This window comes from Salminus brasiliensis, chromosome 12 (genome assembly GCF_030463535.1).
Source record: "Salminus brasiliensis chromosome 12, fSalBra1.hap2, whole genome shotgun sequence".
NCBI lineage: Eukaryota > Metazoa > Chordata > Actinopteri > Characiformes > Bryconidae > Salminus > Salminus brasiliensis.
The window spans coordinates 6,408,480-6,430,653 of record NC_132889.1 but is presented as its reverse complement, the minus strand read 5'-3'; the positions used below and the strand labels follow the sequence as shown (position 1 = coordinate 6,430,653).

The window sequence follows — 22,174 nt, the reverse complement described above, 5'->3', positions numbered from 1 at the left end:
TAAATGTAATTTTATATTAATTTATCTTCATATTTGGCACAGCGATACTAGGTTGATCAATTCCTGCTGCACCTGGCAAATGCAGATATGCGCTGCTTGGGTGGTCGATAAAGGCCTGGGCACTTCAGCGTATTGCACAATATCTCTCTCGGAAAATCGCTCTAAGAAAACAAACAAACAAACAAAAAAATGTCAGTTCCTGTTCCTGTTTGCACATCTGAAATCATTTTGGTGAATTTGCTACTCCTGTAAGGTTAAAAACAGCAGCCAGAATGACACTGGTATTATATAAGCGGATTACAAATAATGCTAATGATAGTGGGACTGTTACACACACAGAGTAGCACATGAGTGATCAAGCATCTGGTGATGAGGGGGTGGTATGGGTAACCCAAATGAAAATCTGTTTAGGGCCCCCTAAAGGCTTGGGCTGGCCCTGACCACAGGTTACTACAGAGGCGTTTCAGTGAGAAACAGCCCAGCATGACAAAACAACTTGCCCAAATCCTTGCTGATACCATTAGCAAGAGGAACTCCCCCAAGATTCATCATTAAACCCACTGGTAATTACCAATGAAATGAACCTGTCCTCATTAAAGATAGCTTTCATCACTGCTAGCACCTACTGTGACTCTCCAATACCTTTATTCTGTAGGTTTTACCTAATATTTGACCATTTTTATACACACAGATCACCTGCCTCCCAATTTAGGATGTAGCCACCACATAGAAGACTTGGATACATGCTCAAAATATTTTTGGCCAGTATTTAACATTTAGTATTTTTCATTTCAACCGCCTGATTGCATCCAAGTTGAGTCCAATTTGGTGATAAACCACAAACCTTGTACAAACATGCCCAAGCCCCAGCTTGATTTCTTGGTAAAAGCAACATTGTTTGTGGGTTTTATGGCAAAATGTGTTCACATGCTTAATCTTTTCATCTCAGATTAATCCCAAGCAAGTTCGCTGAACAGTGACTGTTCAACTCTAGCACAATATGAAGTAAATCAACATTCTTTTGGTAAAAAGGACTGAAAACATGGTTATACTGGTTTCTGCATATGTTTGGGTACCAGTAGTCCAATGACCAACTGAAAATATGCAAATAAGTTAGTTAATAGCATTTCTCTTCCATGTTTAAGACAATTCCCAATTTCTATATATGTTTATAAAAGGGGGACGCTGTATGAGGTCTCTAAATCGGGCATTTCTTACATTAAGATCAGTGCCAGTACATGCCTTACATGCCAGTGAGTTAGAAGCAGCTTTTTTAGGCCCACATTTTCAAGCTCAAATTACTTACGCTGTTGAGAAGCGGGTTTCAATTCCAATCCTCTTATCTACAACACTGAACGTTTAGGAGAATAAGAGTGTGTAAAACAGATTATGATTGGTTCACAAGCCACATTCAGAGGAGGTCCGAGGCAGATTTCAGCCACATTTAATACAAGTGTAAACAGAATGTGTTTTCTGTGATCGGATTCAGTCAGGCAATCAGAAGCAAGTCAGCCAAACGTTTTTGCGAGTATTTACAGACGGTAAAACGGGAATGATTAACTGTGTGCTTTTTATGCAGGAAAGTCAAATCCGATCTCATCTGGTCACACCAGGGACGCACTTTAATGACCACCGTAAACACAATCCGATCAAAGTGGATCCAGATACTACACGGATACAAGACACACACATCAGGTGTCGGACCCATCAAGAACCACCAAATGAGACTTCAGCCGATAGAAAGAAAAGTCATGTTACGTAAACTCTGCTTTATTGTCTATTGAGGTTTGAACAAGCTCTTCAGGTTCATCAGCACCATTGGGATCTTCCTCAACCAGGAGTGGCCCGAGGGACACCCTGTCCATCTGGAGTTCTGGTGGGAAGAAAGAAAAAGATGAAATCAGGCCACAGAAAATTGTACAGACGTTGCCAGCCATTCATAACCTTACCTTCAGAAGACACATCTCTTCCCTTCCTTAAAGTACAGCTTGCATCACAGCAGCGACACACCTGGTCATCACCAAATGCTGCTGTCCACCTAAAGAGACCAGATGTTGAGTTCACCTTTCCCCTGTTAAGCCTGACCAATCTTACAACTCCATGGCAAGAACATACCTATTGGCAAAATAGGAACAAGCCTTGTTCTCCGAATCACTAGGTACAGAAGCTGCAGTTGCCACGAGATAGCATGTGATGTAGACCTGCAGAGAAGAGTCAGCTTCTGGTCAGGCTGCCTGCCCACACTTGGCACAAATGCCCCATCTACATTTCTTCTCCAGTGAGGTCAACTGCTAATGACTGAAGGCCCAGAAATGCCTTGTCAGTAATGACATCCCTACCAAGACATCCGCCATAACCACCCCAACCTCCCTTCTCCAGCAAGCGGTCACTTCCCCAACAAGTTCCAAGTACACCTGAATCATGAGGCTAAGGCATGTTATTCAACGCTATTTAGGAACATAACCTCTTGCCCCCAGAGCAGACCCATTACATACAAGGCCACTGTTGTCTTGGTGGAACCGGAAAGCCTCCAACTGAAACTGCAGCTTGTCACTCTGCTCCTGAGCCATGAAGGTGGAGTGTGAGCCAGTAATCTTGGCATCGACCAGACACCTAGGGAGAGGGATGAAGCATTAGCCTGGTCTGAGGAACAGCAGCAAGGTGCAATAAGGAATTCCAGCTCACCCATGGTTCTCAATGATGGAATATCTAGGGACTGCGTTTACATCCGGGACAGGAGTGGCCACACAGCTGTCCACGAGCACATGGAGAGGTACGTGGTTGAACTGCATCACTGACGCTTCAATGTTGATGAGGTCTCCCAGGTAATACTGGTTGGACGGCCTTTCGTACTGCCAGTCATCTGCAAGGAGAAGTTACACCAGATGACCCTCAGACCAAGGGTTACACGACAGAATTCCCTGGGCAAGACCCCTAGTGTAAAATTCTCCCACCAAAGAACCCCCCCAAAAACCCACACCATACAACCCAACACACCCAGATTAAAGCAGCATTATGTGAGAATTGGCATTTCTTGCTCCTTAGCTCCTCCTACAGTTAGGGAGTGGGATTTGCACTGAAACCCCACTAAAGGGAATGTTTTACACATGCATTTCTGGACACGCTGAGGAATACAGTGAAATTAGCATGTGGACCAAAGCAGTATAGTAGTATTACCAGATGTTACATGAATATATGATATGGGTTATGCAGTGTTACACCAATTTATTGAGACATACTGCCTACATACTGCACTTTCTGGCCAGCTGAACCTGGAGCCACAACGCCAGCAACGCTACTCTACCCATTACAGGTCAACGGAGAGCCAACCATTCCAAAGCTGCCATTTCCAGGGAAAAAAAAATGCTATACAATGCTGCTTTAAGGATCATCAGCCAAGAATTTCACATCAGTGCATGTAAAACAACAAAGTCAGCAATTCTCATTTCTACAGACCAGTCATGAGCCTCAAAGAGAAGATGAGTTGTTCCTCAGCCACCTCAGTAGCAACATAAGGTAGCCAGGTGGGCACCAGGGCACTACTGCTCACATTGTTTTTCCTGTAACAGTTTGAAGAAGCATTTGTGCTCTTCCACCATTAAAAACCAACTCCAATTTAACCAAAGCTAACTTAATACAATAAGCCCTCACCTCAAGTAGCGACACTCAACGCGAACCGTAGCACCATCCTCTCTAGTAATGGGGGTGTCAGGCAAAGGCTCTGAAGTGGAGGTTACCACAAAGGAATACACTAGCTCATCTTCAGTCATCTGTAAGGAATGACTATGGTCACTTAGAGGGTGGTCATCAATGAAGAACTGCGTAGCTACCAGTTAGCAACCAACATTTCATATGTTTATAGTGGCCTTGAAGTTCAAGGAAGCCATCTTAGCTAAACAAACTCAGTTGGACCTACCCGTAAAACGCTGTTACAGGCCTGCAGTTCAGATTCAAAAATAAGAACATTAGCGGTCACATCCTGCCCTGATGGACCACAGCCTCCAAGTGTGATAGAAGAAGGCATAAGCAGATGGCCAGTTCCAAAGAAATCCTGCTTCACCTCCACATACACTCGGTTTTCACCACACTCCACTGCTACACTGTTAGCGGACACTGGTTCTCTCAACTGAAAGGGCACTGGTGGCTCTGTTGGCTTCAGTGGAGCTTGTGGAAACCTCCAGGTCACCTTCTTCACTGGTCCCTGCAATAGTTGATGAAATTGGACACTCATGGGGTCTTGAAGTCTTGCGGCCAAGCTGGGCTCAAGTTGGTTGGGCCTCACCACCACAACATTCGTCTGTGCAGGAGCCAAAGGTCCAAGCACAGCTGGCACAGGGTTCTGGCTGGGACCTTCTAGAGGCTTCCTCAAGCCAGTTTGCTGAACTTCAGAAGTTCTAACCTCACCCGAAGCAGCTTCCGCTTTCCACGTCCGCCGTTGGGCTTCACTAAAGCTCATCAGAGCAAAAATCAGCATCCCAATGCTAACTTGTCCCAGACCCATTTCCACAAAGCTTACAATTTCAGAATTGCTTACAGGGCTGGAGGGTGGCTTTTCTTTTAGTAGAGCACTAAATTCATGAGGCTCCACCCCAATCCTGAGGTGGGCCTGCTCAGTAAGTCATTACCCCACTCACAGGTGAGAGCAATCCATGAACCCTAATTCTTTCCTAGGAAGCATGCTAGTTTCTGAGAGCTTGTATGTATGGTGTTCTGTCGTAAGGAATGGTGTATGGTTCTGGTTCTGGTTCTGGAAGCACACGGAACAGATTACTCAGTGTATTTACTTACTCAATGTGTAGCCAACTTTCCTCACAGTTTGGATGGGCCATGTTGTGATCTGACCAGCAGAGGTCAGCATTGTGCCAGAATTAAGCATCATCTCAACCCCTAAAACAGCATTTATGTCTATGATCATATTCTTATGTTGTCATTTTATGTCTGTACATTGTTTTTAAGATACACAAGTCATATCTAATCTTTTATCCAATGTAAAAATATTGTTAGCTATCTAATATTTAAAACGAACTGATCCAAGATGAAAAGATGTTATGATGTTATGAAGGTCAAGTGGAACAAGGCAGAAGTGCATATTCAATAATGTGGAGGTCTGGACTGGAGTGGTTGTTCAGAGAACCACAGAATCTGATCAATTGTCTCAATATTGTCTCTGCATGTTTTCAGATCCAGGGTTTTAAGGCAATGTTCAGCCAGTGCAGGCAAATCGGATTTGTTTCTCAAATCAGATCTGGTGAGATGACTGTCTGCACTGCCATTTGCAAGTGATCAGACCGGAGTTACCTGTTTTGACATCACCAACCTATTTGCATGAGTTGCTGTGGTAACAACGGAGATGGTAACGAGCTGCTTTCAGACACCAAAGCAAGATTGGACGGAGGTCGCTCAAGAGTTAAAAAAAATTTCATTATTGAAATCTAATCTAATTTCGTTATTGAAATTTCGTAATCGCATTTCAAACCACCTCCGAATGTGGTTTCGGTCTGATTAGCAAAAATCTGATTTCATGTGGTTTCTGAATGTCCAGATGATCACAAATCCGATGCTCTTATCTACTGCACGCTCTCTTCATGACCTCACCGACTGAAGCACACTGAAATCCTTATTGTAAACTTCTGGCTGATCTTTGCATGCATGCCATCAGGCCCTTGCAACTCAACCAGAATGCAGCGTCATGACTTGTCTTTAAGAGCCCCTTGCTGGCTTCCTGAAGCTGATCCTATCAAATTTCAAACCCTGAGGCTGGCCTACAAAGCTGAAAAAGGCCTAGCACCTTTCTACTTGATAGCAGTGGTCAAAGTCTGACCCATACCAAAAGGCCTTTGAATTTCAAGAATATTTCCAGCTTGACCCACAATGCGTCCTCCAAGACACATGGAAGACAAGCATCTAGACTTTTCCCTGAAATTAATCTTTAGGGACATTTTAGCCTTAGAAGTTTTTTTTGGCTTCTCGCCATCCAAGTAATTCCAAACACATTCAATGATGTTGAGGTCTGGGCTCTGGGTTGGTTATTCTAAGAAACATCAATAGCTTCAGCAGCTTAATATGTCATAATCAGATGTTCTTCTTTTTTGTCCTTTTCTCAGTTGGAGCTTCTTGATCAGCTCCACATCCTTTCAGGCCCAGAGTGCTGAACCTCTGAATCTCATGAAGCTTGATGTTCTTCTGTCTCCTAAAGATGAGAAAGTTCCATTAATCTCCTGATTGTCTTCAGAAATACCTCCTGAAATTGAAGAACTTGCAGCTTATTAGCTGGTGAAATCAGATGCTTTTGCCCGCTGCAGACTCTCTTCGTGGCTTATGGTGTTAGACTGCATTCTGGCCCCGAAGCTAAAGATTGGTAAGCATACGTGGAATCTCTGCTCAATACCAAAGGCCCACCGCACTCTAATGTTTTGCTAATAATTACGAGCAGTCTTTCCCAGTCTTTCAGCAACAACAAGAACTTCTGGCTTTTAATCTAAGGCGGAGAAACTCCAGAAACTCAGGCTCTAGCAACTAATCCATAATGCTAAATTATAATAGACATAACACTTCAGCCATGTCCCTCTTTTACTGCCTTCTCTTCACTGGCTTCCTGTTGCTGCCCATCAAAATACCCTGATACAGGCCAACACAACCACAAATGGACCAGCTCCTCCCTACCTGATGGCAGTCCTTTGAGCTTCGAGTACAGCTTAGCCTGATCCACTATCCCTCAAGACACATGGAAGACAAGCATCTAGACTGCTCTGCCCTGGCCCAAAGGAGGTGGAATGAATGTCCTCTGGTAGTTTTATGTCTCGGACATTCAGGCGTAGTGTAGTGTGTGTACTGTGTAATGTACTGTATCTAGCTGCCTTTTGTATTTAGCAGTATCTAAGCTTAGACGTACCTTTAGTCACTAGTCTATTCACGCTAGTAAGAGATACCTAGAGTGGACAACTAAGCCCTTCTGTAGGTCGCTCTGGACAAGACCCTCTGCTAAATACCATGAATGGAAATGTAAAACTAAGGTGGATATGTCAGGAAAACCCATGTCTTCCATGTTTTCTGTGGTAACTAAAGACTTATAGACTATAACTGTAGACTATACCCATAAACAGACGCCATGTTTTCTGTGGTAACTAAAGCTTGAGTATTCTGTCCAGATCTGAGGATATGATACAGTAGATACATCAAATAAAGTGTACAGCAGCTGTGAGTAATAAAGAGGAAGAATCAAGGCAGAGCGACGGATTAGGTCACTATAGGTTATAATAGGAAGCATAGTGAAACTGACACTGTGTTGTTCAGCAATAAACAGGAAATACTGTCACCCTAAAAAAGTCAAGAGGAGTGTATCTGTTCAAGCTCCAGTTAAACCGGACAAAATGGGAGGACTGTAAGTGCACAGTGACTTTTTCCTTGGGGTTAATTGGCACAGGGGGTGGTTAGCATGGTGCTTGGTTTTGGGTCAGTCAGGAGAACTCTCATAAAAATCTAACCACAAAACTTGAGCTGGCCAGGCAGGTAGTAAAAATGACTGTCAGCTAAACTGGCAGCCTGGCCAAATGTACTTTACCCATTGAGGATTGACTGGAATCAGCTAACTGCTACCAGGGGAGTCCAAATGGAGTCTCCCCAGCAGAGGGAGATATCATGATAATTATTCAATGTTATATGATATGAGACCAGGCTTCTCTGGCTCCTCTGTTTATCACTTATAAAAAGTTTTTTGTAGAGTTTGACTCAATAATGTACAAAAAAGGTAACAAAAAGTTGGGAATGGGTATTGGCTGGGGGGGATTGGTCCATTTTGTTGAAAGGCAGGACTATGTATATAAACAGATGCCATGTTGAACATTACGAGAACTCCCATTTACATTTCAACCGGTGGCCGGTCTCCTCATAACGTCTCTGGTTAGACCTTCCCTCCCCTTCACACTAAACAATGGGGAATCACAGGGCCTCGTTCTTGACACTGCCATAAAAACAGGATCAGTCTGTGAGTTAATTCTGAGTAAAATGGACCTCCCTGAAAACTTTCCACCAGCTTGATGTACACATTTATTATATCATTTATTAGTGGATTAATGGTCCTCTGTCATCAAGCCTGTCTGGAATTCGACTGTTGTCAATCCTGCATTTGTGTCGTACACACCGCAGGCATTCTTTACAGTACCAATGTTCATATACTTACGATTGTAAATGAATGTAGAATAGTTGAAAATCGTGACTACAGGCATATATTGGGTGGTCAGTTTTTATGACTCCTTAAGGACTTTTTCCTTGTCTACCATCCACTGTTTTTGACACAGGGAGGAACGCCTGCAGGAGTACATCTTGGACACGCTGGACGATATTAAAACAGTGATAGAGTTTTGTGACACAGAACAAGATTGGATCAGCCAGAGAAGGGCCGAGATAACGATGATGAGAGATATCAAAAAACGTGCAACAGAATTCTTAGGCAGTTTTAGAAAGCAGGAGCTGGATGAAGTTCTGACCAACACTCTGGAGGGACTGAGGAATCTGCAGCCCTTCCTGGATGCGGTAGAAAGGCTAGCAGTCACCTCACTGTTTGTGTTCATGGACGAAAGTGTCCAGTTGGTGGGGGTGAGCTCTAAAGCTGTACTACTAGTGACCTCCACTGCCCGAATGGTGTCTCCGCTCCTCATCCACTTCAAGAGAGATGCAGGAGCCTTCTTCTTGCCTAACCTCGGCAATGTGGACGTCCTGATCTTTCAGCTGGACAAATACATCGGCTCCACCCAACAGCTCTGCAGGACAATGTGATTAAATGGGTTACAGTTCTGTGATTTGCCAAGTATTTGCCAAGTTTCCTCTATCTTTATATATTTATTACATATAAATGTATATATGGGTCGATGTCGATGAGCCGAAGGTGGAACATTTTGGAAGAAATGAGTCCTGTTCTATCTGGCGTAAAGCTAATCATGAGAACATCTTTCCAAAGGTTAAACATGGTGGTGTTCATGTGGTGGTCTGACTTTGCTTCTGCAGGACCTGCATGACTTGTCAATTGATTGAACCATAAATTCTGGTCTGTAACAGAAAATTCTAAAGGAGATCTCTGTCCTTCAGTTTGTGGCCTTAAACTCAAGTACAGTTGGGTTATGCAGTGATCTTAAGCACACAAGCAAGTCCACGTCTTAGTGGTTTAAAAGAAACAGAATTAAGGTTTTGGAGTGGCATATTAGTTGGATGATCTGAACATTTATATGTGAAAAATATGCAAAACTAGAAGAAATTAGGAAGGGGCAAATACTTTTGGCACTTCATGGCACTATATAATACAGGTCGTTGTTGTATTGTATTGAGTATTATAAGGATTCTAAAAAAAATGTTTTCTTCTCCACAGGTTCAAAAACACAACAGGAGTTAAAGGTATATTAGAGTAAGTGTTGAATTATTATTATTATTATTATTATTATTATTATTATTATTATAAATGTGATATATTATTATTTATTACAACCTGAACAGAAACAACATAATGTATTTTTTTTTTTAATTAAGTTATGAAGTACAGTTCTATGTTAATATCAAAAAACTGAGCAGTGGCTCAGCAGTCTAATGTACTACCACTGTGGCCTGGGGGTCATGAGTTAGAATCCTATGTTGCTTTGCCATCAGCAGCCACAGTCAGAGAGAGCACAAATGGCCAGCACAGGCGTCTGTTAGCTTGTATGGTGGAGATGGAGACCAAGACCTTCCTCTGAGTGTGTCGGCCATCCGGCAAAGCCACATTGGTGGAAAAGGTGATGGCTGATGCATATATCGGAGAAGACGTGTTAAGTCCTTACCCTCCTGGTGTTGGGAGCATTGCTAGTGCTAGGGGAAGGTGTGAATGGGTGGGCTAATTGGCGGTACCAAATTAGGAGAAAAGGGGAAAAACAGCTTTAAAAAAAACAATGGTAAAAAGATGTAAGGCCTTTGCACCAAACGATTAGACCTTATTCAGACACACCAAATACTAGGAAATGATATATTCATGAAATTAAATTCTATAATTTATTTAGAATTCTTTTCAATACATGTTTAGGCTTTTGAACAGTCAGTGTAATTTCTGTGTGCTTTCTGATCTCTTACATGTGCAAAAACAGCAAACAACAATGGGGGTTCAGTCTCAATATGAATGGATCTACAATAAGCTTGATTGACCACTTGAGCAAAATTAGGTGAGATAATTTCATCCCTTTATAAGCTTTGACTGACTTTACAATTGAAAGATTTGTGAAGGTGGTGTAGAGTCTGTTGAATGGTTTTGCTCTTACGCTGCTTTCTTTCAGAAAGGACGAGTCGTTCCGGCTGTCCTTCTTGTTTAAAGAAAATGCACAACGCTTCATGGAGACGTACAGCGAATGCCGAACACGGATGTTCCGGTTTCTGTCAGATCTAGAAGAGACCGCAGTTAAGCTGGACAGGATGAAAAAGGGCTCCAGCATCTCCGCTGTGGCGGGCAGTTCAGTGGGCATTGCTGGAAGTGTCTTGTCCATCGCAGGCTTGGCTCTCGCCCCTGTGACTGCAGGAGTATCCCTGGCTTTCACACTTACTGGGGTCAGCTTGGGGGTCACCAGTGGCTTCAACAGCATAGTCACGGGCTTTGCTGAAATGGCAGTTAACAAACATCATGGGGGGACTGCCAACAACATCTTCCAGAAATTCATGAAGGACGTGCAGAAGATTCTAGACTGCACAGAAGAAGCAGCCAGCAGTGAAGGTCTTGTGGTGGACCCTGATGCTATAGCTACAGCATTTAAAGCTGGGAAAGTGATCGGCCGCATTGGTGCAGTAGGCAAAGGTATCGACACCCTTGTGGATGGGGCTTCGGCAGTGAGGGCTCTTAGGAGTGAGGAAGTGGCTAGGAAGGCAGTCAGTTTGGGGCTCCAGGAGGCCAAAGCAGCTCGCAACATCCCCAAACTTGCTGCAGACCTGCCCGATATTGGGCAGCTGGCTAAGGGCACTCCTCTGGCTCTTTCGAAGTCAGCTAGAGCCGGGTTTATCACTCTGAATGCCCTCTTCATCGGCGTAGATGTGTTTTTTATCTGCAAAGAAAGTGTGAGTCTGGCCAAAGGGGAACAAAGCGCGATATCTCAGCTTATCCGAAGTAGATCAGCTCTGTGGCGCACGGAGATCGACGCTTGGGGTAAGATCTATGATTGTCTGTGTAAGGGGAAAGACACATACACAGAGAACCTGCGCATTCTAGATCAACCACTTAATGGTTGAGTTAGATCAAAACAGGCTGAAACATTAACTGAAGGTTAAGATTTTTACTGTCTGCAGGTGATCAGTTTGTAAAATAGGTAAGAATCTGCAGTATATCTTAATTAATTATATTTATTTCATTAGATCCAAATGGAATTCCATTATGATGAAAGACAAAAACTTTTCTTTTAACTCTTTGAAGTCTTTGAACTAATCATGGTCTTTTGAAAGTATTTTGAAAACTATGTCAAAAGGATTACAAATTATTTTAAAAATTGTAAAAATACTTAAATTAGGTTGCCAAATCATATTAAATCTGAATCTATATACAAATGTTGAAAATTATATATTTTATTAAATTGTAATTCAAAAAGACTGACTGAAAAAAAGGATGCATCACCAATAGTAGAGATTCTTGTAGATATTAAATTTTTTTTTAGATAGATTAGATTACAATAGATTATATGGATCAATGTTATGGTCTTAACCAATTACATTCAAAATTGATAGGAAATGAAACAAGCAATGGAATGAGATCTGCAGTTTCTCAGCCTAGAACTACATTTGCGAGATCATAGAGGGAATTCTGCTGGAGGTCAGATATCCACTTCTTTGTAGCCCCTAAACAAACCTGGAAGCAAACAAATTTAAGTCATGCTTGCTGGAGAAACGGTGGCAAAAAAGCCACTGACCATACATACATTTTCTGGCCCTGTCCGGTAAAGATTTCTTACAGGACAGACGTTAGGGAAATTATTTGGTGGTGTGGCGCAACAAATAACACTGCCAGTGAGCTAACAGACCACGTGGGAGACTGGGGTTTGATTCCCGGTCTGGGTGACTATGCTGCTGGCCTACACCAATAAGATTCCTTGGGCAAGTCTCCTACAAAACACTACATTACCCCACCTCTGTAATACGAGTAACCTTGTAAGTCGCTTTGGATAAGAGCATCAGCTAAATGCCGTAAATGTAAAGAATTTCTACCAGAAGATTCTGGAGACATAAGGGGCAGTAAATCATAAATATAATCTTGACAATTAAGGAGATGGGAGCGGTGGGGAGAAAAGAGGGAGAGATGTGATGTCACTTCTAAGAGCAGCATAAAAGCGTGCAATTAGAGGTCTTTAAACACAGGTGGTGGCTGTTGATTGGCTGAAGAACGCTGATGCTGCATTAGTGTCTCCTGGTAGAACTTTTGCTACAGCTTTCATATCTGAACATACCGTACAACCTTGCTACCTTGTACCTGGGTCTTATCCCAGGAGTTTGGCGGGAGGAAGACAAATAGTTAGTTCCAAGACCTCCAGCTGCCAGCGAAAAAGCTCCAACAAGGAAGTGGCTTCAAGTGGCACCGCCGAGGGTAACCCAATGGAGGAAGTGGCTAAAGAGGTTAAACGAACTGTGGGCTGAATGGTTGATAATATGGAACCCCACCCCCTTCACAAATTAAACCAACCTTAATTTCCAATCAATGCATGTACCTGCCTTTTCTTTTAAAATACCAATAAAATAAAGTAATGATTGGCTGGATCAAATCCACTTCCAAAATAGTTAAAGAGACTTGATCCAGAAGGAAATTTAGGCAGCCAGTAGCAATATGCAACATCACAGTTCCATAAACCAGGGCAAAACACCTAGCAATAGGAGACTGTAGATGCAATATGCAAGAATGTATAAGTGGTGAATGCAAAGAGATGGAAATTACAACAGATAATAAAGTGACTTGAAATGTAACTATAACTATAACTATATATATATATATATATATATATATATATATATATATATATATATATATATATCGCTGCTGTCCAATGAAAACCATGGAGAACTGTGCCATCAGCTTTTGTAAACATGGTCACTGTCTGACAGAGGTCTTCGATTCTGGACCTCGAATCCAATTTTTTTCAGTCCTGGATCTTGTAATCCATGGTCAGTGTGACATTACGTGACCAGTCTCTTACATTAACTGATCCCTTAACGTCCAGCGAGAACAAAATCCAGGACACTGGGCTGAGTGTCTTAATGTAAATTTATATGTGTATATATATATAATAAATATTTTATGTATATTTGAGTCCATTTCTATAACAGTAAAGCAGTTGTAATACTAATACTTAGTTGTGATATAAAGTTTACAGAGTGTAAAATATGGATGTAAATGTAAACATATGCAGTAGTATGTTCAAAGTCTACCTAATGGCTTCGACACACCACACTCTTGTAAATGTTTCAGTCCTTGTGGACTATCCAAATAAATTGTGCCTCCCGGAAACCTACAATTCACACTATTCTGACTCCCTATTGGTTTGTAAGCTCTCCACCACACCTGCACACGTCCCGTCACTCTCCAGCAAGCACACAGCAGACGTCTGCAGTCTAGTATGAAGACTGTGTCCGTGGCAGAGACTCAAGAGACCTGCAGTGAAACGTCCCGACTAAGCCCCACATTTACATTCCAATAAAGCTTATTGATCACACGCCTCTGAAGATTGACTTTCTGCACCATTACAAAACTTACAGACAACGACTCCTCATATTTTCCTCCATGAAGCTCATGTTAATGCTCAGTAGAGCACAGAGACGCTCCTTTAATAGAGCTGATATTACTGAAATGCTTCATTTTCAATGGGCAGATCTGCAGCTGAAACAGGAGCCTAGTGCAGCCCAACATTTTTCAACATCAACATTTTAATAGAACATTCTCCTCATTACGGCTTTTAGAATTAGATGTTTTTTGGTGGGGGGGGGGGGGTGCACTACAGGCCCCTGTGGTGAGGACTAATCTTTACTTTTATACTTTAAGTAGTTTTGAAACCAGTACTTTTACACTTTTACTGGAGTAAAAAGCTTAAGTTTACACTTCAGCTTCTATAGAGTCTTTTTAAACCCTAGAATCTCCACTTCTACCTGAGTAATGAATGTGAATACTTTTGACACCTTCGAAAATCGTGTGCTTTGAACTCTGCATTCGTTTGCTTAAAATAGAGTTAAGAGCCCTCAGGTTCAGGCTTTTGTTCTAGGTACAAAAATACCTGTTCCATTATAGCACTCTGTAAGGGCACTGATCATTGGTGGGACTACAAGTAAACTTTAGTGCCCTGTAGCATCATCAAGATTAGCATACTTGAGTCTACAGTTTTTCACTAGGGTTATCTGACGTTGCTCTTTCTTATGCAGGTGGATTATCTGCTATCTTCTATCTACTCTTCTCAGAAACTCCATGTAAAAATGAAGAACTTGATGGCCTTTTTGAATGGGCATGAAATACCCTCATTTTACAAAAGTCAGGGTGGTCTCTGACTTTTGCACATCACTGTTATGTGATCTCGCCCACTGCACTCTCTCTCTCTCTTCATGGCTTATGGCAGTATTATACAGTACACTGCATGTTGCTGCTGCAGACACGCAAACCTACACGAATTTCTTACTGTTGATGGAATCCTACCTCTCTACTCCTACGGCCACTGACCGTAACTTTCCATGATCCTATCGGTTATCTCAGAGATAGCAGCTAAAAATGAAACAAAAAGATTCATGCTAACTGTACTGTTCATTATTATTCTGGAAGAACTGGGCCGCTTGTATGGCCAAACAAAATTGGGTGGGTGCCGGGGTGGCACCAGACAGACAAGCCATACCAAGGGGGCGGGACATGCAGGTAGGATTTGGTCTCAAATGCACAATCATCCAGGTTTCCTTGCCCTAAATGTTTATAAGTAAGTACAAACTTGTAGGAGCACAGCGAGTATAAGGTGCTTTGTAGGACAGGCCTCGAGTCCTTTCTCAGCATGTGCTGAGGTTTGTGCTAAGTGGGAATGCCTTCAGGGATGTAACCTCTGAGGAATAAGGTCTGCCTCTGCTGCATGATTTGTTATAGTTGGGGAAAAAACAGGGCTGCATAAAGAAAAGTGAAACTGGTGGTGTTCTTTTTAACGGCTGGGAAGACGGTCACTAATTCCTATACTGAAGGGAACAGGAGAGCACCCACTGGGCAGAAGTGAGTATGTAGATTTTGGTCTCAGAATTGTACCATATATAATTTACAATAATTATAATTTACATTTTATATATCGCTGCTGTCCAGTGAAAAACATGAATCTCAATTTTTGTCCATTTATAGCTTTTCTCATCATCTGAACCATATAGCTGCTCTGTACAGTGTGTTTCTTTCTGGACGAATGGACCAATAGAAATGCTCCAAAATGACTTGGACTAAAATCTTTTTACATTGATTTCCATTGAAACTTAAGAAGGTTTTTCCTTCTCCTGCTATTTTGGAAAGACATGTTTTTCATTTCACAGCAACTATATATATATATATGGTCCCATTAGTTCCCTCTATATCTAAGCAGATAAATATTTTGTATTATTATTTTTTTAAATATCTGCTTATATATAGAGGAAATTAATGGGATTCTGACATGTGACCATATATACTCACATATATCATAAAGGATTTGCATATATTTTAAAACATATGTACATATATATTGTATAGCTATGTAGGTGTCATTTATTGGACATTATGCCTTATTTATTTATTTATTGGACATTATGTCTATCATATATATTCATTATCGGTAAAACATAAGCATATGTACATACACCTTATGTAATAAACATGCAAGTACATATCAGTTATAGTGCATATAATTCAGCGCTGTCCCACTGAAACCTGTTTTGGCTGTTTTTCACTTTTTGACTTAAATATTCCACAAAATGGACAAAATATTCCTTAAGTGGTCCCATAAACCGCGGACCCAGTGTCTTGGACTGCACCCGGAGTAGAAGGTCCTTATCACTGCACTTCCGCACGAAGGCACTGCAAAATTGCATGTTTTGTGGCAGCTCTTGTCTGGGTGGTGGCCTGAGCACGGGAACAGCCCCTGGGTTGATGCATGCGGCCGTCAAGCTGAATGCACATCATAGGGAGGATAGCTAGTCCTGAGTGACAAGCTCATTATTTAGTCTGCCAGAATATGGCCTTTAGGGCCTCCTCATGCCAGCTACTGCTGCTGTCAGGGTACAGCATATAGCTTAATCTGCCAGCAGGTTGCTTCTGTAAGAGGAGGATCAGCACTGGGTTGAATGGCCTTAGCTGAATGACCTTAATAGCCTTAAGTCAATTGTTATGTATGAATATGTATTTAATAATATGGGAATATTTCTTTAAGAAATAATGTTAAGGGGATTATGTACTGTATGGGAGTTTATGGACATTTAGGGTGAGGTCACTACAACCTAGATTCAAGTACCGCACAGCACCGGCACTTTCTCACTACGCTGCTGACGTGGCCTTCTGCAGGCTGACCCTTACACATACATCCAGCATGTTCACAGCACATCCAACAAGTTCTCTGATCAGGACCAGATAAGAGTAGTCCTGAAAAACAGACTAACAAGAAGTTTGTAATTCCAGCTATTCTGCAAGAATTCCAGACTAACTACCTGTGTTTTCAGTCTTTCCAAATACAGAAACACTGTCTGCATCCCAAGGTTTAGACCTCGAGGGTAACAAAGGCAGAGTGTGCTAATGTCTACAGCCACAACAACACAAATGAATGCCAAAAGCAGGTGGGTCTAAACAAGTCCAAAGCACTTATGCACTGAGGCACTGCACAATTGCAGATTTTGGCCCCTGTGGTCCAGATCTCTTTAATGCGTGTGGCTGTCAAGCTGAATGCACATCCCAGAGACGTTCTAGGGCGGATATCTTGTCCTGAGTGTAAGTGATTTAAAAAGGTTCAGGTGTAGGTTAGGGTTGGGTTCAGATGTAGATTACAGTTTAGATTAAGGTGTAGGGTAAGATCAGGTTCAGGTGTAGATTAAGGTGTAGGTTCAAATTAGCTTCAGGTGTAGAGTAAGGTGTAAATAAAAGTTAGATTCAGGTGTAGATCAAGATGTAGGTTAAGGTTAGATTAAGGTGTAGGCTAAGATTAGATTCAAGTGTAGATTAAGGTGTAGAATAAGATTGGGATCAGGTTTAGATTAAGGTGTACATTAAGGTGTAGGTTAAGATTAGGTTGAGGTTAAGATTAAGGTGTAGATTAAGGTGTAGATTAAGATTAGGATCATGTGTATATTAAGGTGTAGGTTAAGATTAGGTTTAGGTATAGATTAAGGTGTAGGTTACAATGTAGATTAAGGTTAGGTTCAGGTGTAGATTGAGGTGTAAATTAAGATGTAGATTAAGATTAGGATCATTTGTACGTTAAGTTGTAGATTAAGGTGTAGGTTACAATGTAGATTAAGGTTAGGTTCAGGTGTAGATTGAGGTGTAAATTAAGATGTAGATTAAGATTAGGATCATTTGTACGTTAAATTGTAGATTAAGGTTAGGTTCAAGTATAGGTTAATGTGTAGATTAAGGTGTAGGTTGAGGTGTGGATTAAAATGTTTATTAAGGTGTGGGTTAATATTAGGTTCAGGTATAGAATAAAGTGAAGTTACGGTGTAGATTAAGGTGTAGGTTCAGGTGTAGATTAAGATTAGGTTCAGGTATAGGTTAAGGTGTAGATTAAGGTGTAGATTAAGGTGTAGGTTCAGGTGTAGATTAAGGTGTAGGTTCAGGTGTAGATTAAGGTGTAGATTAAGGTGTAGGTTCAGGTGTAGATTAAGGTGTAGGTTCAGCTGTAGATTAAGGTGTAGATTAAGGTGTAGATTAACGACTACACTTTCCTTTTCTCAGCACGGGTCTGTGTGTAAGTTGTACAGCAGATTAACAGGAAACTGAGCTTAACGTCTCCTTTAACCTCAAACTAGTTCAGTATTACTAAACAAACCTCAACACCAGCGTTAGTCCTCTCACTCACAGCTTCTCTGATCTTCTCCTTCAGGTCTCAGGCTGTTCCAGACTCCTTCACCCCACGTAAGGTAAGCCAAACTGACCGTGAAACCTCCAGTTTCCCAACAGCCATTAGCGCTCTGAGACAGGCTTGTATTCCTAGATCTTCATGTAATAAACCAGCTGAAGACGTCTACATTAACATGCTCCACTCTGTTCCTACAGGCACCATCCATACAGAGCCTAGCTCCAGCACCTCATAGAGAACCGGTTCCCTGCTTTACCCTTCATACGACCCCCACATCCCAGGTCAGAGCTCCAAGCCACCGGTCCTCAAATGATCCTGGGATAGGAAAAAGGTACTTGTGTTCACTTATCGAAGAGAGCCGTTAAATGTGAACTAGCTGAAATGTCAAACAACTCAATTGTGGTTTTATTTTATTACAGATTGATTTATTTAAGATATTTAAAGATTTGTATATTCCAATGTTTAAATATTCCTAATTATAAAAAGGTGTAGATTTAGGTGTAGATTAAGGTGTAGATTCAGGCGTAGATTAAGGTGTAGGTTAAGATTAGGTTCAGGGTATAGATTAAGGTGTAGATTAAGATTCGTGTTAGGTATTGATTAAGGTGTAGGTTAAGGTTTAGGTTAAGATTAGGTTGAGGTGTAGATTAAGGTGTAGGTTACGATGTAGATTAAGGTTAGGTTCAGGTGTAGATTAAGGTGTAAATAAAGGTGTAGATTAGGATTAGGATCATTTGTATGTTAAGGTGTAGGCTATGGTGTAGATTAAGGTTAGGTTCAGGTGTAGATTAGGTGTAGATTAAGGTTAGGTTCAGGTATAGGTTAAGATGTAGATTAAGGTGTTTATTAAGGTGTATGTTAAGATTAGGATCAGGTGTAGATTAAGGTGTAGTTTCAGGTGCAGATTCAGGTGTAGATTAAGGTGTACATTAAGGTCAGGTTCAGGTATAGGTTAAGGTGTAGATTAAGGTGTTTATTAAGGTGTGGGTTAAGATTAGGTTCAGGTGTAGATCAAGGTAAAGTTACGGTGTAGATTATGGTGCAGATACAGATGTAGATTAAGGTGTAAATTAAGGTGTAAGGTGTAAATTAAGGTTAGGTTCAGGTAAAGATTAAGGTGTAGTTTAAGGTGTAGGTTAAGATTAGGATCATGTGTATATTAAGGTGTAGGTTAAGATTAGGATCAGGTGTAGATTAAGGTGTAGATTAAGGTGTAGGTTCAGGTGTAGATTAAGGTGTAGATTAAGGTGTAGGTTCAGGTGTAGATTAAGATTAGGTTCAGGTATAGGTTAAGGTGTAGATTAAGGTGTAGATTAAGGTGTAGATTAAGGTGTAGGTTCAGGTGTAGATTAAGGTGTAGGTTCAGGTGTAGATTAAGGTGTAGATTAAGGTGTAGGTTCAGGTGTAGATTAAGGTGTAGGTTCAGCTGTAGATTAAGGTGTAGATTAACGACTACACTTTCCTTTTCTCAGCACGGGTCTGTGTGTAAGTTGTACAGCAGATAAACAGGAAAATGAGCTTAACGTCTCCTTTAACCTCAAACTAGTTCAGTATTACTAAACAAACCTCAACACCAGCGTTAGTCCTCTCACTCACAGCTTCTCTGATCTTCTCCTTCAGGTCTCAGGCTGTTCCAGACTCCTCCACCCCACGTAAGGTAAGCCAAACTGACCGTGAAACCTCCAGTTTCCCAACAGCCATTAGCGCTCTGAGACAGGCTTGTATTCCTAGATCTTCATGTAATAAACCAGCTGAAGACGTCTACATTAACATGCTCCATTCTGTTCCTACAGGCACCATCCGTACAGAGCCTAGCTCCAGCACCTCGTATGAAACGGCTGGTTTGCCGTTCCTCCTGTGGGACCCCCAAATTGCAGGACAGAGCTCCAAGCAATTGGTCCCTAAATGCTCCTGGGATAGAAAAAAGGTACGTTTTGCCTCTTTGAAAGGCACATTTATCTCACGTTTAAATTAGCAAAATGAACGTCCAGTACGTATTTCTCCTCCATGACCAGTTTGTGCTTTAGTACGGCAGATTCAAAGGAAGAGCTTTTTAGCAGCAAGTAGATTAAGTAGGACAAACCACTTAATCCAAACCACTTTAAACACATCGCTTAAACTCTAATTCTGATGTCAGAAGCTAAAGCACACCACATGGAAATAGTACTGGAGAGTGCTGGAAATGTAAAAGTTCATTAAATGTCTGTTTAAAGGTAATAACTGTTTATGACTGTTTGTTTAAACTTTACATTAAAAATGTTCACTTAGGGAGGAGAGCCGTTAAACGTGAACTAGCTGATATGTCAAGTGGCTCATTTGTGGTTGTATTTTATTTATGATTGATTTATTTAGGATATATTTATATCATATTTTAGATTAAGATGTTTATTAAGGTGTATGTTAAGATTAGGATCAGGTGTAGATTAAGGTGTAGTTTCAGGTGCAGATTCAGGTGTAGATTAAGGTGTACATTAAGGTTAGGTTCAGGTATAGGTTAAGGTATAGATTAAGGTGTTTATTAAGGTGTGGGTTAAGATTAGGTTCAGGTATAGATCAAGGTGAAGTTACGGTGTAGATTATGGTGCAGATACAGGAGTAGATTAAGGTGTAAATTAAGGTGTAGATTAAGATTAGAATCATGTGTATATTAAGGTGTAGGTTATGGTGTAGATTAAGGTTAGGTTCAGGTGTAGATTAGGTGTAGATTAAGGTGGAAATGTAAAAGTTATATATGATATATTTATATCATATTTTATGTCCTATATTTATTTGTCTAAATATTCCTGATTATGAAAATATAATCACTCTTTAAAATGGTGAAATTACATTACTGTGCTGTTATGTTATTTATAATATTTGACAATAATATCATTTATAATTCCTGGCACCAACATGATCTCGCATAGAAATGTCCATATCGGTTGATGCTGTTCTGTGTCAGTATTGTCACCGGTACTGATACGGTACCGATATCGGTGCAACACTAGTTAATACGTTAAAGTTTGCAGATTAATTGTGTGTGTTAATGCTGACAGCACTACTGTTAACCAAACCTTCTTAACCAACCTGAATGAATCAGCGTTGACCTTTGGGTTTAAAGGTAAAGGTACTTGTCACTGTACTACATACAGCCAACTCCAGCACCTTCATGGGTTCACATGGGTGAAGGGTCTTGCTCAAGGGATCAACAGGGTCAGCTTGCTGAGCCCGGGTATCGAACCCACAACCTGTCATCAATAGCCCGGGGCCACCACTGCCGCATTGGTTTAATGGGTTTAGCATTTTTACTCCTAATAATAAGGAAATCTGTCCTACTGTTCAGCCCTGCCTTCACTCTGGTTCAGTTTAACTGGTATTTCATTGGTCGCCTCATTGAAAACGACACCAGTTTTTTAGTTGGAGTTGAACATGTTTAAACTGGGTGGAATGGGAACTCTGGAGGTGTGTTTGGGTGAATTATGGGTGTATTTGGGAACAAGTAGCCTAAGCTATTGATTAGCTATCGATTACAACTATTTATGCATTAATGAATTATAATTCATTAATGCATAAATAGTTGTAATCGATAAAATAATAATAAATGTTTGATAATGATCCATTGCTTTTAAATGTATTTTACACCTGAGATAAATGAGTTAAAATAAAAAAAGGATCTGGCCAAGTAGTCGATTAAGGATGTTTATTAGTGTTGGTAAGTTAATATTTCTGTATTAATGTTGCCTGAGGTTTAGAGGTATTTAACCCCTTAAGCAGCCTATAATCCGCTGACGGGCCGGAAGGGTTATTGCACACTTCTATTACCAAAGAATAGCCCTGTAGTTACAGAGTAACATGCTTTGGTGTGTAATACGCCTTGGAGTGTCAAGGGGTTAACTCCCTCCCACCCTCACTCACACATACCACTGCCATGGTCCTACAACTTAGGTCTACTCAAAGCCCCCCAGCCACAACATCCTAACCCTGACGGACACCCATGTTTCCGTATAGCGTCCAATTCCTTTGAAAACCCAAATGTGGTCCCCCTAGTTCATCATTCATCATTTTTAACATTTCAGGCTACTCAGTTCATAAAGTGCTCAAGTGATTCTCCTCCTTCCTCCCACCTTTATTTAACAGAGACGAGTTCGAGGAACAACTGTGGATCT

At 41.1% G+C, this 22,174-nt stretch overlaps 2 protein-coding genes across 2 annotated transcripts; one reads left to right on the top strand and one right to left on the bottom strand.

Moving 5' to 3' along the window:
* Positions 1-1,754: 1,754 nt before the first annotated feature.
* Positions 1,755-4,501, bottom strand: LOC140573643 (zona pellucida sperm-binding protein 3-like). The gene is made up of 8 exons (XM_072693103.1): positions 3,917-4,501; positions 3,652-3,770; positions 3,457-3,560; positions 2,686-2,863; positions 2,496-2,613; positions 2,116-2,201; positions 1,950-2,038; positions 1,755-1,873 (listed from the first exon to the last, which is right to left on the bottom strand). Exons 1-8 carry the CDS (start codon positions 4,499-4,501, stop codon positions 1,755-1,757), a joined length of 1,398 nt encoding a protein of 465 aa, XP_072549204.1.
* Positions 4,502-10,134: 5,633 nt separating this feature from the next.
* LOC140574495 (apolipoprotein L3-like) lies at positions 10,135-11,283 on the top strand. The gene is made up of 2 exons (XM_072694344.1): positions 10,135-10,181; positions 10,293-11,283. Exons 1-2 carry the CDS (start codon positions 10,135-10,137, stop codon positions 11,230-11,232), a joined length of 987 nt encoding a protein of 328 aa, XP_072550445.1. The 3' UTR covers positions 11,233-11,283.
* The last annotated feature ends 10,891 nt before the right edge of the window (positions 11,284-22,174 follow it).

Coding starts and splice junctions, on each gene's coding strand:
- LOC140573643 (XM_072693103.1), bottom strand. CDS start 4,501: ATGGGTCTGGGACAAGTTAGCATTGGGATGCTGATTTTTGCTCTGATG. Junction 2,864..3,456: donor CTCTTTGAGGCTCATGACTG/GTCTGTAGAAAT, acceptor TTCTCCTTGCAG/ATGACTGGCAGTACGAAAGG. Junction 2,039..2,115: donor TGTTCCTATTTTGCCAATAG/GTATGTTCTTGC, acceptor TGGTCTCTTTAG/GTGGACAGCAGCATTTGGTG.
- LOC140574495 (XM_072694344.1), top strand. CDS start 10,135: ATGAATGGATCTACAATAAGCTTGATTGACCACTTGAGCAAAATTAG. Junction 10,182..10,292: donor GACCACTTGAGCAAAATTAG/GTGAGATAATTT, acceptor GCTTTCTTTCAG/AAAGGACGAGTCGTTCCGGC.